The following is a 19,145-nucleotide window of genomic DNA, read 5'->3' on the forward strand; positions in this document are numbered from 1 at the left end:
TGCCTAGTGGGAGCTGGAGTGACAGAGGGAGCTCATCCGCACTCTACCTGGATTCGAACCTGCGACTTGTCAGTCTTTAGTCCTGTGAACAAAAGGGTTTAACCCATTGTGCCACAGGGGGCCATGAAAGCCTTCGACAACACCATAGTTGTTATGTTTTTATGGTTTTTGGGGTTATATATAACTTTATTATGCAATTGTTTGTGTGATTTCAGGTTCTGTTTATAACTAGCTTGGATATCCTGTGTGCCAAGTTTGGTCCAGGTCCATCATCGGTGGAGTTTACAGTTTCTCTGGTTGTGGGTGCACTACAACTCCCAGAAAGGAAGGCCAGTTCTGTCAGAAATATCATTAACTAGGTATTTTTGGCTACAAAAGTGTCAATCAAACACTGAAAGAGTTAGTAGGCAAAAATATTATGCATATTATCAAAGTAGATAACCCACATTCTCTGCTTTAATAATGATGATGATGACGACAATAGTAATTTTATATCTTACCTGCCTCTCCCCATGGTTCAAGGCAGGTCTAGATTATATGAGTCTACACTTTGAACTGGTTTATATGAGTCTACACTGCCATATAACTGTGTTCAAAGTAGATAATCTGGAATCAGATCCTGAGGTGTAGGGCAATGTAGATCCAGCCTAAATTGTAGAATTAACGCAGTTTGACACCACTTTAACAACCATGGCTCAATGCTATGGAATCATGTGAACTGTATTTTTGCAAAGTCTTTAGCCTTCACCATTATTCCAAAGCATTAAAGTGGTATCAATGTACATTAATTCAGATGGACCCTCAGATAATCCTGACCTGGGAATTTTAGCTGTTGATAGTTTTGGGTTCCTGATTCAATCAGATTCCAGCTGGAACATCAAAGAGACACCAAGTCACAGATTCAGTAAGAAGATTGTTTATTGATTACACCAAGATATTATTAAAAGATATTCAACAATAATACTTAAAGCTTGGGCTAACATAGCATATGTCCCTTGTCCTGATCGAAGTTGCCATTCATCACACCTGGCTTTCACTGGAAATCCACATGATAAATCAAACAGGAACTTCAAATTGGGTTTTTGAGGCTGGATCTGCACTGGATCTGATCCCAGGTTGTCTTCTCATCCCAGATTATCTGACAATTTAGACTCATATAATCCAGTTCAAAACAGATAATCTGGGTTCAGATCCTGGGATATAGAACAGTGTAAATCCAGCCTGAGATGGAAGTCACCCTGGCCCTTGAGCGCTCTAACTGGAGATCAAGTGTGACCAGCAGTGCTGCGGAATTTGGAGAGGCACAAATGGAAGGCAAAAGGGAGAAACGTGCCAAGAAGAATGCACATCAAGCCAACCTTGACTGAGACTGCCTTCCACCTGGAAACCAATGCCCTCACTGTGAAGGAACATGCCAATCAAGAATAAGACTCCAGTCACCCACAGACCCACCACCAAGAAACTACACTTGGAAGGCCTTTTTATTCAGAGAATAAGGGATCACCTATGTAAGTAAGTAAGTAAGGTTTTCCAAAATACTAGCTGTACCCACCACGCGTTGCTGTGGCCAACCTTCCCTCCTTCTTTCTCTCCTTCTTTCTTTCTCTCCTTCCTTCCCTTTTTTCTTTCCTTCTCTCCTTCCTTCTTCTCTTCCTCTTCCCTTCCATCTCCCCATTTTCTTTCCCCGCCTCTTTCTCCCCTTTCTTCCTTCTCTACCTATTCTTGGACTGGAACTCCTAGTAGTCCTCCTGATAGATCTACCTACCTACCTACCTATAATAAACTTATAAACTTTATTTATACCCCACCACCATCTCCTCAATGGGGACTCGGAGCAGCTTACATGAGGCCAAGCCCAGACAGTAAAGTACAATAAAATAAAACCAAAAACGCAAACAATAAACAACAACAACAGCATAATTACATAAAACATGTGAAAATATAGCAATATAGAATTACAAGAGGCACAATCACAATGACAATGGGTGGGCTACATGTAATGGTTAAAAGAGAGACTGATTAAAACTGATTAAAACTCAGGCGAGATAAGAAAGATTATTTGCGGAGGAGGGTTCATTGTAGTGGTGGTTGTGGAATCTAGCTTTCCCACAAGGGGGGCCTGCCTACCTATCTTTATCTGTCTATATCGTGTGTCTTTGGCATTGAATGTTTGCCATATATGTGTACATTGTAATCTGCCTTGAGTCCCCTGCGGGGTGAGCAGGGCGGAATATAAATACTGTAAAAAAAAATCTAATCTATCTATCTGGAGGATTGCTGGGAGTTGCAGTCCAGGAATTGGAAATTTGAAATATGCAGGGATTGGGATGATCTCAAAGAGATCAAAGGAGAAGAAAGCTTGCATCTTGGAAGCAGTACATTTGGATCATCCTCCTCTCCTAAAAGGCCTGGTCTAGGGGATGCTGGGAGCTGTAGTCCGGAGGGGAGTGTGGATATGTTATTGTGTGTTTTGTTTGCTGGGGGAGTCATTTTGCACATGCGCTGTAGCATCTTTTTGCTTTTTTGACTTTTTAAGTCCCTTTCGCTGTGTTTTTCAGTGTTTTTATGAGTGGTGGTCACTCATTGGCCTGATAGGTGTCTTTTGTCCAAATTTGGTGTCAATTCATCCAGTGGTTTTTGAGTTATGTTAATCCCACAAACTAACATTACATTTTTATTTGTATAGATTTCTGCCAAATAGTGTTGATGTCTCACCAAACTGCAACCCCCCAGGATTCCATAGCATTGAGCCATGACAGTTAAAGTGGGGTCAAACTATGAATTCCGCAGTATAAATGCACCCCTAGTTAATTACCCAAGAATACTCACCAACCTTATTCATTTTCCATTCAAACATATACCCTGGCATATACACATGGTAGGAAATGATGTGTCCTTGTTATCATCCTCACTGTCTCCTCATTTCAAACAATATGTAAGTGGCCACTCTTGACAAAGGCAGGGAGGATTAACCCCAGAAAGAGAAGAATCATGGCAAGTTTGTGTCAAAGTGAGTCATAGCCTCTATTTTTTCCCCACCATGGAACTGGATGGCAGACTGAAAGCAAATGTGACCTTTGAACCTGTATTGCAAAGGACTGGCCCACCTCCATTGCTCATCTCATAAGGTTGTAGCAGTGCTCCGGTCCTCCGTGGTTGTGCCGACACCCTGTGTATGTCCCTTGGTCATGGAATTGGCATATATGGCGTCCTCACTCAAGATGTTGCGCAGCAAGACCTTCAGGGAGCGTTGCATCTTGGACTTGAAGTCCTGGCCGGCAATGACATAGATAATGGGGTTGATGCAGCTGTTGATGTACGCCATGGCCACCACAAGCGAGTCAGCCTCACTTACAGTATTGTAAAGTAAACTATTTCGGGGCTCATTGGCAAGGATCAGGCCAACCACATGGTAGGGAGCCCAGCAAACGAAGAAGCTGACAATGACCACCAGCACAACTATAATAGTCTTCTTGGAGCGCATGAAGCGGCTGCTTTGCACCCGGGAGACCAGCAAGCCATAGCAAACGCTGATGACCACAAAAGGGATCAGGAAGCCAAGGAGGAAGCGAGTGACAGCCACAGAGATCTCCACATGGTGGTGATTCCCACCAAAGACATCATAGTTGAGACCACAGGTGGTCACGTTGAAAGACTTGGGCAAGAGCCTTCGGGTGAAGAAGGAAGGCAGGGTGAGGATCAGGGCCAAACTCCAAGCTGCCCCACATAGGCTCCAAGCGAGACGGTTTGAGCGATGGTTCTGGCACCAGATGGGCTTCATGACCAGACCACACCGGTCTATGCTGATGAGCATCAGGAGGAGGACACTGGCAAACATGTTGAGAATTATCAGAGAGGGCAAGAGCTTGCAGGCGAACTCACCCAAAGGCCAGTGGTTGCTGGAAGCCAGTGGCACAGCCAGGAAAGGGAGGGACAGGCAGCAGAGAAGGTCAGCGAAGGAGAGATTAAGGAACCAGACTGTGTTCACTGTGCTCTTCATTTGGAAGCCCATCACCCAGATCACCGCCCCGTTGCCGACCATGCCCACCAGGAATACAAGGGCATAAAGGACCAGTGCTACCCAGATGATGGGGCTCATTTTGTTGCTCAATTCCTCTTCAAATTTTACTGTAGAATAGTCTGAATAATCATAATCGTCATTCATGGAAAAAGATGTTATATTGTCACCCATTGTGGACAAGAAACACAGACAAGAGGAGAAGCTTCGTGATCCTTGAGCAAAAGGCCTCAAAGTTGGAGTGGTTGGACCTTGCTTCTAAAAAAAATCAAAAAGGAGAAGAGTAGGCATAAATCCCATGTAGGCATAAATCCAGGTTGCACTAACTGTTAACACTTCTGCTGTATTTACAGCAAGGCAGACATGCAAACACATTATAAACTCAGATACAGTTGGCATAAGAAACAGAGATATGCTAATGTATAATATTCTACTACCACAAGCAGAATTAGATATTGCCCATTGAAACACTGGAGAATACATGGGCTTGAAACCAGGTGATATGATATAGGTCAGCGTTTCTCAACCTGGGGTTCGGGATTCTTGGGGGTCGTGAGGAGGTTTCAAAGAGGGCACCAAAGACCATCAGAAGACACATCTTTCTGATGGTCTTAGGAACCCTTTTGGCAGAGAAAGCTGAAGAGCTCCCCGCTTGTCCTTCTCTTCCTTTTTGGAAACAGACTGTAAATCCTCCCACCAAAAGCCCTCCTCCGCTGTGATTGGCCACACTCTCAACCAGCCTCTCTCGGTCACGGGGAGAGCTGTTTCTGAGACACCAAGCACAGGAGGGGTGAGCAGGCGTGCTCGGCAAATGTCAGTGTGATGTGCATGTGTGGACAGGGGAGAGCATGTGAGGCTGGAGGGAGGCTCGCACCAGCACGTCCCTTCAAGACATGGGGGTCCTGTGTAGGAAGTTTGGCCCAATTCTATCGTTGGTGGGTTCAGAATATTCTTTGATTGTAGGTGAACTCTAAATCACTCCCAAATGTCAAGGTCTATTTTCCCCAAACTCCACCAGTGTTCACATTTGGTCATATTGAGTATTCGTGCCAAGTTTGGTCCAGATTCGTCATTGTTTCAGTCCACAGTACTCTCTGGATGTAGGTGAACTACAACTCCCAAACGCAAGGTCAATGCCCACCAAACCCTTCCAGTATTTTTTGTTGGTCATGGGAGTTCTGTGTGCCAAGTTTAGTTCAATTCCATCATTGGTGGAGTTTGGAATGCTCTATTGTAGGTGAACTATAAATCCCAGCAAGTACAACTCCCAAATGACAAAATCAATCCCCTCCAACCCCACCAAATTTGGGCGTATCAGGGATTTATGCCAAATTTGGTGACATACATCCTGCATGTCAGATATTTACATTACAATTCGTAACAGTAGCAACATTAGTAATGAAGTAGCAATGAAAATAATGTTATGGTTGGGGGTCACCACAACATGAGGAACCAAATTAAAGGGTCGTGGCATTAGGAAGGTTGAGAAACACTAATATCGGTAGAAAGGAGCGCTTCAAAGGATGCATCAACACTGCATGAAGTAATGCAGTTTGACACCACTTTAACTGCCACTGCTCAATATTATGATACTATGGTAATTATAGTTTCACAAGGGCTTTAGCTTGCTTTGCCAAAGAGTGCTGGTGCCTCAATAAATTACAAATTCTATAATTCAATAGGCTGAAGCCATGGCAGTTAAAGTGGCATTAAACTGCATTAATTCTAGAGTATAGGTGCACTCTTGGAAGGGTGAAAGGCCGAATGCTTAGAATCCTAAAGCTGTCCTCCTTTCTGATTGCAAATTACTTTTGCACTTTGAATTAAGTTTGCAGCAACTGAAGTAAGCTGAAGACAAAAGAAGAAAGTGAAAAGATAAGGGCAAAGCGGGGACATTTTCAAATCAGCTGAAAGAACCACTTGGAGGGTATGACAGAGTAGATACAATTGCCTTCTCTTGATTCCATTCTGTGGGCAAAGCATTATCTCCTGACGTTTCGCCCATATCTATGACTGGCATCCTCAGAGATTGTGAGGTTTGTTGGAAACTAGGCAAGTGAGGTTTATATATCTCTGGAATGTCCAGGGTGGGAGAAAGAACTCTTGTCCCTTTGAGGCAAGTGTGAATGTTGCAATTGGCCACTTGATTAGCACTGAATGGTCTTGCAGCTTCAAACCCTGGCTGGTTGCTGGTTGTCAGACTACACAGAGAAGCCATTGAAATTCACAAGCATGTGGAGAATTTCAACAGAAAGCAGGAAAGCATGTAAACAAACAAAATCCAGTATTTAAAAAAACCCTAAAACCAGGACAGTAAATAAAGAGCAATACTGAGAAAATAGGGGAATTCCAGACAAGAATCAATCAGGGCCAGCTAACACCTCTCAACAAAGGATCCCCCAGGCAGCAACCAGACAAGCTTTGAAGCTGCAAGGCCATTCAATACTAATCAAGGTGGCCAACTGCAACATTCACACTTGGCTCAAGCAGACAAGAGTTCTTTCTCCCACCCTGGACATTCCACAGAGACATAACCTCACTTGCCTAGTTTACAGCAGACTTTACAACCTCTGAGGGTGCCTGCCATAGATGTGGACAAAACATCAGGAGAGAAAACTCACAGCAGCCCAGTGGAAGCTGTGTGTATCAAACCGTCATTCTTCCTTCTGGGTGTACCAAGACAACAAGGCCACCTTTGAGGGATAATGCTAAGGGGAAAAAAGGCAAAGGTTTCCCCCTTGACATTAAATCTAGTCATGCCCAACTCTGGTGGGTGGTGCTCATCTCCATTTCTAAGCTGAAGAACCGACGTTGTCCATAGATACCTCCAAGGTCATGTGGCCGGCATGACTGCATCAAGCGCCGTTACCTTCCCACCAGAGTGGTACCTATTGATCTACAAACATTTGCATACTTTTGAACTGCTAGGTTGGCAGAAGCTGGGGCTAACAGCAGGAGCTCACCCCGCTCCCCGGATTCAATCCGCCGACCTTTTGGTCTTCAAGTTCAGCACCTCAGCGAAGTGCTAAGTATACAAGTTGGATTTTGCAAGAGCAGTAGAAAATGGTGAGGAGGGGGTGCTGTGTCAGTAGTTCTTGCGTCAGTTCCCTGCCCTTTCTAGGGAGAAAAAAGAGGAAACGAGAACCCCACTTTTCCTGGTGCATTTGATCCAAAGCAGCAGTGTGTTGGAAACGTTTGGTAATATTCACGCAAACTCATGCAAATAAGAGGAATTCACTCAGCTAACTTTGCAAACTCCCCCTGAATTTTTTTTATGTTTTATTTTGCTCTTTCGTTGGTTCTTCTTTGTCAGCTTGCAACTTATGTTGCCACTTGCTTCCTAGCCTTGTCCCCTCCCAAAGATCCTCAGAGTTCCCTGAACGCAGGCTGCATCTACACTGTAGAATCGATGCAGTTTGACAACACTTTAATTGCCCTCACACCTTGATCCATGGCTATCATGTCTCCCCTCAGCCTTCTCTTCTGCAGGCTAAACATGCCCAGTTCTTTAAGCCGCTCCTCATAGGGCTTGTTCTCCAGACCCTTGATCACTTTAGTTTCCCTCCTCTGGACACATTCCAGCTTAGAGTCAACATTTCCCTTCAATTGTGGCGCCCAGAATTGGACACAGTGTGATTCCAGGTGTGATCTAACCAAGGCAGAATAGAGGAGTGGCACGACTTCCCTGGATCTAGGCACTAGACTCCTATTTATGCAGGCCAAAATCCCAGTGGCTTTCTTAGCCGCCACATCACATTGTTGGCTCATGTTTAACTTGTTGTCCACAAGGACTCCACGATCTTTTCCACACGTCCTGCTGTCGAGCCAGGCATCGTCCCCCATTCTGCATTTTTGCATTTCCCTTTTTTCTGCCTAAGTGGAGTATCTTGCATTTGTCTCTGATGAACTTCATTTTGTTAGTTTGGGCCCATCTCTCTAATCTGTGAAGATCGTTTTGAATTCTGCTCCTGTCTTCTGGAGCATTGGCTATCCTTCCCAATTGTGTGTCATTTGCAAACTTGATGATCATGCCTTCTAACCATTCATATTAATAAAGATGTTGAACAGAACCAGGCCCAGGGCGGAACCCTGTTTGTTTGTTTGTTTGTTTACGATATTTATAGCCCGCCTTTCCCAGCCAAACGGTGACTCAAGGCGGATTACAGATTGGCACAATTCAATGCCATACATTTATGCCATACATTTATGACATACATTTATTTATGGCACTCCAGTCGGCACTTCTTTCCAGGATGAAGAGGAAGCCTTGGGGAGAATCACCCACTGGGTTTGTTCACTTAACCAATTACAGATCCGCCAGAAAAGAGGAAAGCAACATGAATGAAGGGATTTGAAACTACCATGTTGGGGTAAGTCTATGTCTCACTGAATGATAGAAATGTGGTGTATAAAGAGAAGATATCATTGGGTCCTGAGTCCTCATTTGAAGGGCAATGTCTTCATTTTCCATAGCTATACCCCTAGGTTAGCAGCCAAACTCCTTGTAGGAGCAGAACTCCTTTTTATAGGAACAGAGATGCAGAGATGCAGTAGCAAACCTGCACCCAAGCCATTTTTATAGAAGTCACAGTGATTTAGGCTGTAAAAATTGAATGTACACCAATAGGATGGGTAACATCTGCCTTGAAAACAGTATATTGTATGTGAAAGGGATCTATGAATGGGTTGTTGTAGGTTTTCCGGGCTATATGGCCATGTTCTAGAGGCATTTTCTCCTGACGTTTCGCCTGCATCCTCAGAGGTAGTGAGGCCATGAAAGCCTTCGACATTACATGGATCTATGAATCTTCGTAAACCACAAACTGAATGAGTCAACAGTGTGATCTGGCAGCTAAAGAAACCAATGCAATTCTGGACTGCATCCATAGGAGTACTGTCTCTAGATCAAGAAACGCCATAGTTCCACTCTATCCTGCTTTGGTTAGAGTTCCCATGGAGTACTGTGTCCAGTTCTGAGCATCACTATTCAAGAAGGAGATGGACAAGATGGGAAGTGTCCACTCCAGAGAAGAACGACCAAAAGCCCTTAGAGGAATGGCTGAGGGCGCAGAGTATATTTAACTTGAAAAAAAGAGTCTGAGATAGGACATGATAGCCATATTTACATCTCTGAAAGAATTTCCCAACGAGGAGGGAGAAAGCTTATTTTCTGCTGCTCCAGAGATATGGGACACAGAGCAATGGATTCAAATTGCTGGAGAAGAGATTCCATCTAAAGCAGTGTTTCTCAAACTTGGGGCCGGGACCCCAGGGGGGGTCGCCAGGGGGTGTCAGAAGGGTCACCAAAAATCATCAGAAAACACAGTACTTTCTGTTGGTCATGGGGCTTCTGTGTGGGAAGTTTGACCCAATTCTATCATTGGTGGGGTTCAGAATGCTCTTTGATTTTAGGTGAACTATAAATCCCAGCAACTACAACTCCCAAATGTCAAGGTCAATTTTTCCCAAACTCCACCAGTGGGATCATGAGGGGGTGTCCAAGGGGTCACCAAAGACCATCAGAAAACACAGTATTTCCTGTTGGTCATGGGGATTCTGTGTGGGAAGTTTGGCCCAATTCTATCATTGGTCGGGTTTGGAATGCTCTTTGATTGTAGGCGAACTATAAAACTTAGCAACTACAACTCCCAAATGTCAAGATCTATTTTCCCCAACTTACATTTGGGGATATTGAATATCCGCACCAAGTTTGATCCAGATCCATCATTGTTTGAGTCCATAGTGCTCTCTGGATGTAGTTGAACTACAACCCCAAAACCCAAGGTATTTTCTGTTGGTGGAGTTCAGAATGATATCTGATTTAAGGTTAACTATAAATCTCAGCAACTACAATTCCCAAATGACAAATTCAACCCCCCAGCCCCACGAGTATTCAAATTTGGGCGTATTGGTATTTGTGCCAAATGTGGTCCACTGAATGAAAATACATCCGGCCTATCAGATATTTACATTATGATTCATAACAGTAGTGGCAGCCAGATTCCTTACTGGAGTAGTGTACAAGGAGCATACGATTCCCCTGTTACATCGGCTCCGTTGGCTGCCGGTCTGCTACGGAGCACAATTCAAAGTGCTGGCTTTAGCCTATAAAGCCCTAAATGGTTCTGGCCCAGTTTACGTGTCCAAATGTATCTCCCTCTATGAACCATCTCATAGGTTAAGGTCTTCTGAGAAGGCCCTGCTCTCGGTCCCACCTCCTTCGCAGGTGCAGTTGGTGGGGACGAGAGATAGGGCCTTCTCAGTGGTGGCCCCTCGGCTGTGGAACTCCCTTCCCAGCGATATTAGATCAGCTCCCTTCCTCTTAATCTTTAGAAAGAAATTAAAAACATGGATGTGGGACCAAGCCTTTGAACAATAATTCAGTGCAATAAGTAGAAACGGAATAAGTGCAAATATGATTGGAATGGCTCCTGGACTATGGTTTTGGATTGTGTGGTTTAAATTATTGGATTTAATGTCTAGATGTTTTCAACTTTTGGTTTTTGATGTATATGTTTGTATTTGTATGTCTGTTTATGCCGCATTAAATTGTTGCCTACTTGCAAGCTGCTCTGAGTTCTCTTTGGGGTGAGAAGGGCGGGGTATAAATACAGTAAATAAATAAATAGCAGAGTTTCTTTCTCTGGAGGTTTTTAATTAGAGACTGGATGGCCATCTGTCGGGAGGGCTTTGGTTGTGTTTTCCTACATAGCCGTTGTGTTCTTCCCCAGATCTATGATTACAGCCTTCTTCATCAAACTAAATGAGAGTGTAATACTGCCAAAGGCAAAATGGCATACTCTGCCTGGTATGTCCTTTTCAGCTCCATTCTCACCTCCTGGATATCCAGGTATCTCTAGCCTCACCTTGGTATCTCTTGATCAGTATCTCCCAGCTGGTCTCAAGTTCACCTCCACCTCTATTCAACTCCCCCTACTCTAATTCCCTCTTCGCTCCACTCCTCGTTGCATCCTGACATCATGGGGATTGGGAAGAAGGACCCCAAACACATGCACACACACACAAGTAAACATGTATAGCATCATGCTCAGCATCATACAGCCAGCCACTTACCTGATAGAAAGAGAAAGCCAGGCAGCAGTCCGTGCCTCTCAAAGTAGCACCAGTGCCAAGGAGAAAAAGAAGCAGAAAGAGGAACTAAGTTGAGCAAAGTTGACAAATTCAGCCTCCCCCCCCCCCCAATCCCATTTCATACAAACCTGCCTAACGCAGTCTTTATGAACCTTCCTAATGCCGTGACCCCTTAATACAGTTCTTCATGTAGTGGTGACCCCCAAACATTACATTATTTCCGTTGCTTCTTCCATAATTCTAATTTTGCTACTGTTCAATCGTAATGTAAATATCTTATCTGCAGGATGTATTTTCATTCACTGGACCAAATTTGGCACAAATACCCAAAACGTCCAAATTTGAATACTTGGGGGGTTGGGGGGGATTGATTTTGTCATTTGGGAATTGTAGTTGCTGAAATTTATAGTTCACCTACTATCAAAGAGCATTCTGAACTCCACCAATGATGGAATTGAACCAAACTTGGCACACAGAACTCCCATGACCAACAGAAAATACTGGAAGGGTTGGGTGGGCATTGAGTTTTGGAGCTGTAGTTCAGCTACATCCAGAGAGCACTATGGACTCAAACAATGATGGATCTGGACCAAACTTGGCACGAATATTCAATATCCCCAAATGTAAACACTGGTGCAGTTTCGGGAAAATAGATCTTGACATTTGGGTTTTGTAGTTGCTGGGATTTATAGTTCACCTACAATCAAAGAGCATTCTGAACCTCACCAATGATAGAATTGGGCCAAACTTCCCACACAGAACCCCCATGACCAATAGAAAATACTGTGTTTTCTGATGGCCTTTGATGACCCCTTGGACACCGACTCGCAACCCCCAAGGGTCCCAATCCTAAGAAACACTGCTCTAAACACTGCTTAACTCTTCATCCCTCACTGACTTATATTGTAGGAAGAAAAAAGGTGGCAAGAGAGGAATTTTTCTGTTCTTTTACATGAAAACTATGTGCTGCTTGAAAAAAATTATCGATTTCTCCCTTTTTAATGTCAGCACACATAGGAATTGAGAAAAATGATCTTCTCCAATAATACGTTTTTGTAATGTTAAGTGTCCTCTCTTGTAGCTTGGCTAATTTTCTTCTATGAAATGTTGAAAAATATACATTCTCTATTGGAATTCCCTCAGGAACCTCTTCCTTGCAGTTTCCTCCAAGGTGCAAAGAGCTCCATAAACAGAGTGTGTGTCCATTAGTTCACAAACAAACAGAGTCGCGTTTCTCAATCTGCGGGTCAGGACCCTTGGGGGGGGGTGCATGAGTGTGTTTCAGAGGGGTCGCCAAAGACCATCAGAAAACACAGCATTTTCTGTTGGTCATGGGGGTTCTGTGTGGAAAGTTTGGCTCAATTCCATTGTTGGTGTGGTTCAGAATGCTCTGATTATAAGTGAACTATAAATCTCAGCAACTACAACTCTCAAATGTCAAGATCTATTTATGTTAGGGTTCCTGGCTGTTTACTCTGGGTCAGTAGGCTGGGCTTGATAAAGCCACCCACGTTGTGACAATGAGTTCCTCATGTTGGAGGTTTTAGATATCAATAAACAGAAGTTTTACCAATGTTTCTGAACCAAAATATACCCTGTAGTATAATAATGTGTCACTTAGATTTGTGTAACGAGTAACAGTAACTTTTTGTTGTTGTTCATTCATTCAGCCATTTCCAACTCTTCGTGACTTCATGGACCATCCACGCCAGAGCTCTGTCGATCGTCACCACCCCCAGCTCCTTCAAGGTCAATCTAGTCACTTCAAGGATACCATCCATCCATCTTGCCCCTGGTCGGCCCCTCTTCCTTTTTCCTTCCATTTTCCCCAGCATCATTGTCTTCTCTAAGCTTTCCTTTCTTCTCATGATGTGACCAAAGTAACTTTAGTTCAGTTCAAAAGGTCAAATAGAGCAACAATATATAAGCAGTCTCTCTGAATTCTTACAGAGAATAGAGGGAATAAACAGTCCTTTTAAACAGTCTTTAAAATATGCTTCATGCCTTAGAAATGATCAGGCTTCAGAGAGTTGGCAGCCATTTTCTTCCTGGCTGTTTTCAGTCAGCGCTCTCTTCACTCTCCGAGGTGAAAGTAGCAGTTAAAACCATTTATCTCAGCAGCAAGCTAGAGACAGTATTTCTGGCTCCTGACTGACTCAGCCAATCAGATGCAGACACATATCTTTCCAGTCAACCCATCACATCAAGGTGCCTTTTTACAAATCCCCACACCGCAGATCCACTCTGAAGTAGAATGTCCTTTAGTTTGTCTTGAATCACTCACTGTTCAGTCCCATGAAATGACCTCACTGTGTTCTGGTACTTTTATGACGAGAGAGCCACTTCCTGGACGCCATGTCCAAGATCCCATCAGAGTGCAATGCTGTGGTTGCATTTTTTCAGGATGGTTCGAATGAGCAAAGAGAGACAAAACCAATCAGTTCCCTATTGCTTCAATCCCTTGTTTCCTTTCTGGCTAGTGGTCTTTCTTCTCCTTTTGCCACCTATGCTGACATAGTTGCATGTTGCAACAAGATATTACCTCATGTATTACTGTATGCACCTTTATGAAGCCATATATGTATTTTTTTTCTAGATTGAGACATCACCAACTTCCATAAGGAGTGTCCACATTGGGAAGTCAGCATAGCATAGTGATGGTTTGAGCATTGGGCTGAGACTCTGGAGGCCAGGATTCAAATCCTCACTCCTTCTGGAAACCCATTGGCAGACCTTGGAAAAGTCTAACTCTCAATATTAGAAAACTGTGAGGATTTGTAAAAAGGCACCATGATATGATGGATTGACTGGAAAGGCATGTGTTGGCAGCTGATTGATTGGCATGCCAGAAGCCAGAGTTCTGATTGGCTACTGTCTCTGGCTTGATGCTGAGACAAATGGCTTTAACTGCTACTTTCATCTCGGAGAGTGAAGAGAGCGCTGACTGAAAATATTTGGGAAGGAAATGGCTGCCAACTCTCTGAAGCCTGATTATTTATAAAGCAAATGAGGCATATTTAAAGACTATTTAAAGGGACTGTTTATTCCCTCTGTTTTCTGTGTGAATTCAAAGAGACTGCTGTATATATTATTGCCCTGTTTGATCTTTTGAATGGAAGTAAAGATACTGTCACTTGTTACTCAAATCTGAGTGACACTTTATTATACTCCAGGGTATATTTTGGTTCAGAAACTGTGGTAAAGCTTCTGTTTATTTACATTTGCAACCTCCAACAAAAAACCCATAGTAGAGTGGACATAAGTTACCTAAGGAGCCCCTGGGGGCACATCGAGTTAAACCACTGAGCTGCTGAACTTGTTGACCGAAAGGTCAGTGGTTCAAATCTGGGGAGCAGGGTGAGCTCCTGTTGTTAGCCTCAGCTTCTGCCAACCTAGCAGTTTGAAAGCATGCAAATGTGAATAGATCAATAGGTACCGCTCCAGTGGGACGGTAACAGCGCGCTTTGCAGTCATTCCGGCAAATTACCTCGGAGGCATCTACGGACAACACCGGCTCTTCGGGTTAGAAATGGAGAGGAGCACCATCTCCACCACCCCCCGAGTCAGACATGACTAGACTTAATGTCGAGAGGAAATCTTTACCTTTAAGTTACCTAAATACCCAATTTGCATGGTTCCTAATCAAAGTGTTACCCTATATGTATCGGTCCAGAAATTTTCATCAAAAATCCATCCAAAAAACTAGGTTGACTTATTCATAGGTCAATGGGAGTATTACTTCTACATACTTAACCCTTATCAAAAAGAAAAAGGGGGGGGGGGGGAGAATTGTCCCCTTCTCTGACTAGAGAGGCAAAAGGCAAGAGGAAAGAAGGAGAACCAAGGAAGCACGAAACCCTTCTACTCTCTCTCTCTGTAATCCTTGAACATTTCTGCCTTCGCAGATATAGAGAGTGACAGGTTTGATACCATTTCCATTTGTTACCCCACAGCCAGCGTTTAGAATGTGCCACCCAAAAAGGCACAGCAACTGATGTGCAAGCTTGTGAAAGGAAGTATTTATTTCTTCATCAGGAAAAGCCGATTTCTAAAAAGTGTACAAAGGAAGCTGGGCAGGAACTTCGGTTGAGTCACATACTCTGACTGCAGTCATACCTCCAACTATCCTAATTTGGCAGGGAAAATCCCAAAAAATCCCACTATCATCCCCCTTTTTCTATTTTTAAAACAGAAAAAAGGAGTTACTTTCTTTTCCCATTTCCTCACCTTGGCCCCTTGTTTACTTCAGTTGCAGCAGACTGAGTTCAAAGGGAAAAAGTGATCTGCACTTGGCTTCTTTCTTTCTTTCCCTTCCTTCCTTCCTTCCTGGCTCTCTCCCTTATTTCCCACTTTTCCCTCCCCCTTCCTTACTGTGTCCATTCGTTCTTTCTCCCTCTGTCTCTCTCTCTCTCTCCTTCTTTCCTTCCTTCCTTGCTCTCTTCCTTCCTTACCCTATCCTTTCTCTCTCGCTCCCTCCCTTCTTCCTTTCTCTCTCCTTTTTGTTCTTTCTTCCTTCTTTTATCTCTCTCTTCCTCCTTCCTTCCTTCCTTCCTTCCTCTATCCCTTCTTTTGCCCTTTGTTTCTCCTTCCTTCCTTCCTTCCTTCCTTCCTTCCTTCCTTCCTTCCTTCCTTCCTTCCTTCCTTGTTCTGTCCCTCCCTTCTTCCTTTCCCTCTCCCTTTTATTCTTTCTTCTTTTATCTCTCCCTTTCTTTCTTTCTCTCTTCCTTTCCCTATCCATTCTTTCTTCCTTTCTTCTTCCCCCTTTCCTTCTTTTTCTCCCTTCCTTCCCTCTTTCCCCCTTCCTTTCTCTCTCTTCCTTCCTTACTCTATCTTTTCTCTCTCTCTCTTCTTCCTTTCTCTCTCCTTTTCCTTCTTTCTTCCTTCTTTTATCTCTCCCTTCCTTCCTTCCTTCCTTTCCCTAACCCTTCTTCCGTCCTTTCTCTCCCTCCCTCCTTCCTTCCTTTCTCTCTTTTTTGTTATTCCTTCCTTCTTTTATCTCTATCTTCCTTCCTTCTTCCTTTCCTTCTCCCTTCCTTCCTTCTTGCTTCCTTTCTCTCTCCCTTTCTTCCTTCTGTGATGTGATATATCATGTTTATTTTAATTCTTAAATTTTGGTTAATTTTTGGTTAGTTATTATAAGTTTATATTGATGCTGTTTTATTTATTGCAGTGCCATGATGCCTTGTCAGGTCGGAGGCACAAAACTGGGGAGAGCACAGATGAGCTCCCTCTGTCAGCTGCAGCTCCCCATGTGGGGACATGAGAGAAGCCTCACACAAGGATGGTAAAACATCGAAACGTCTAAGCATCCTTGCAGACAGTCAATTCTCTCACACCAGAAGCCACTTGCAGTTTCTCAAGGCACTCCTGACATAGGGAAAAAATGTATTGCTTTGATTTGATTTGTTGTTTGTCTTTTTTATTATTTTTTGCCGCTTTTGTTGAAAACTGTTCAGAGTCCTCTTGGGGTGATAGAGCAGGTTACAAATAAAGGATATGCCTGTGAAACGTGGACTATCTACAGACATCACAAGCCTCTGACAATAAAAAACAGACTCCTTCATGTGCATTCCTCATTAATAACATTTGCCATCTTAACCCACAGACTGAGGTTGCTTGGCCACAAATGTGTCTGTCTTCATCTGAAAAATGATGGAGGAAATGCTGCCCCAGGCATTTTTTAAAAGCTGTAGCAATATTAAGCTCTTATGAATCAGAAGGAAGGGCAGATTAAGCATTTCCAGAAGCTTCTGTCTCTACCCTCGACTCACTGGCACTTTCTGCTAGCAACAAGATCCATCGGAAATGTAAGGAAAGAGTCCAACAATAGTTTTCACTGGGTGCTTGCTAAGTAATTTTCCCCGCTATCTCAATGGCTGTGTCAGGATTGGCCGAAATATATCTAGTGGTCGCCTGTGATTTGCTCTCAGGTTCTTGTATGCTGTTGCTGCATGGATTTGCCAAACCGGCTATAAATGGTAAGATGTGTATTTGCATCAGTGCCAGATTTGCTCCGTTTGAGTGCTGGGAGCCTGGATTGGCATGTTATTAAATGCGCCGCTGCCTTCCGTTTTTGAATGCTTTTATTCTTGAACTTGAAGTGGGACATGTTTCCCTTTCAAATCCCCAAAAACCCACTTCTGAAAGGGGATTAAGCTGCCAGACTTCCTTCTCATTGTCCCCCAGTAACAGTTAAACTCAAGGGCTAAAGTTTGGAACCAGAGGCAATGTGTCCATAGATTCAGCACCCATGAGTTCCACAAAAGAAAACCTCAATTTTACCATTTTATATAAGGGACACCACTTTATTATGCATTTATATATCATGGGGATTGACCATCCATACATTTTGGTATCTAAGGTGGTCCTGGAACCAAACCCCAGCAGGTACCTTCCCACCTGCTACTAAGGAGGCTGTTCAGGTCCTGAACCGGTGCCAAAGGCCGCTGTGATGGTCTGGATGAGGGCTAACAAATTGAAATTGAATCCAGACAAGACAGAGGTACTCCTGGTCAGTCGTAAGGCCGAAGAGGGCATAGGGTTACAGCCTGTGTTGGATGGGGTCACACTCCCCCTGAAGATGCAGGTTCGCAGTCTGGGTGTGATCCTGGACGCATCGCTGAGCTTGGAACCCCAAGTTTTGGAGGTGACCAGGTGAGCATTTGCACAGTTAAAGCTTGTGCGCCAGCTGCCCCCATACCTTGAGAAGTCTGATTTGGTCACAGTAGTCCACACTCTGGTTACATCCCGTATAGACTACTGCAACACTCTCTACATGGGGTTGCCTTTGAAGGCTGTCTGGAAGCTTTAACTGGTCCAACCGACGGCAGCCAAGTTACTACTGCAACACTCTCTACATGGGGTTGCCTTTTAAGACTGTCTGGAAGCTTCAACTGGTCCAACCGACGGCAACCAGGTTACTAACAGGAGTGGCGCTCAGGGAGTGTACAACCCCTCTGTTGTGCCAGCTCCACTGGCTGCCAGTCTGCTACCAGGCACAATTCAAAGTGGTGCCTTTAGCCTATAAGCCCCTAAACAGTTCTTGCCTACTATATATATATATCCTTTACCTTTAGGCGATCCCTCATCTGAGTAGGATTGTCCTCCAAGATCAGTGTCCTAGCAGTGGGTACGTAGATGACTGTGGAGCCCTATTCTTGATCTCCATGTTCTCCCGCAGTGAGGGCATTGGTTTCCAGGTGGAAGGCGGTCCTGGTCAGTGTTGGCTTGACACGCCTTCCTCTTGGCATGTTTCTCCTTCATCCTCCATTTATGCCTCTTCAAATTCTACAGCACTGCTGGTCACAGCTGACCTCCAGCTGGAGCACTCAAGGGCCAGGGCTTCCCAGTTCTCAGTGTCAATGCCACAGTTTCTAAGGTTGGCTTTGAACCCATCTTTAAATCTCTTTTCCTGTCCACCAAAATTATGTTTCCTTTTCTTGAGTTGGGAGTAGATAGTCTGTACATAGTCCACGTCTCTCAGGCATATAGCAGGGTTGTGAGGACAATAGCTTCCGGTGGAGATGGTGACGGGAAAGCCTCGTTGAGAGGGAGCTCTCAGGGAGGACCTGTGTTGTGGTGGTGAGGTTGAGCTTTGGCTCCCCACCTTCTGCCGGATTGAAGGCGAAGGTGATCGCAAATCTCCTAGGCAACCTGAAGACCCCAAGAGGCCACCTTCCCTCAAGGAGGGGAGTCCGAGTGGGTCCGAGCGCTGCCAAAAGGGGAGCGAGCCGCTCTGCAAGGATCGGGCTCGAAGAGCCCGTTTAACCGCTTCCACTCCATTTCACTTCAATAAATTAATAAGAAAAATGTTTCCTTTTCTTGAGTTGGGAGTAGATAGCTTGTACATAGTCCACGTCTCTCAGGCATATAGCAGGGTTGTGAGGACAATAGCTTTATAAACAAGCACCTTGGTCTCCCTACAGATGTCCTGGTCCTCAAACACTCTCTGCTTCATTCGGAAAAATGCTGCACTCACAGAGCTCAGGCGGTGTTGTATTTCAGTATCAATGTTGACTTTTGTGGAGAAGTGGCT

At 44.2% G+C, this 19,145-nt stretch overlaps 1 protein-coding gene across 1 annotated transcript; it reads right to left on the reverse strand.

The window, feature by feature from the left end:
* Positions 1-944: 944 nt before the first annotated feature.
* LOC132780892 (C5a anaphylatoxin chemotactic receptor 1) lies at positions 945-11,146 on the reverse strand. Its single transcript, XM_060784752.2, has 2 exons — positions 11,093-11,146; positions 945-4,276 (listed from the first exon to the last, which is right to left on the reverse strand). Exon 2 carries the CDS (start codon positions 4,190-4,192, stop codon positions 3,122-3,124), a length of 1,071 nt encoding a protein of 356 aa, XP_060640735.2. The 5' UTR covers positions 4,193-4,276; positions 11,093-11,146; the 3' UTR covers positions 945-3,121.
* Positions 11,147-19,145: the final 7,999 nt, after the last annotated feature.

This window comes from Anolis sagrei, chromosome X (genome assembly GCF_037176765.1).
Source record: "Anolis sagrei isolate rAnoSag1 chromosome X, rAnoSag1.mat, whole genome shotgun sequence".
Classification (NCBI taxonomy): Eukaryota; Metazoa; Chordata; class Lepidosauria; order Squamata; family Dactyloidae; genus Anolis; species Anolis sagrei.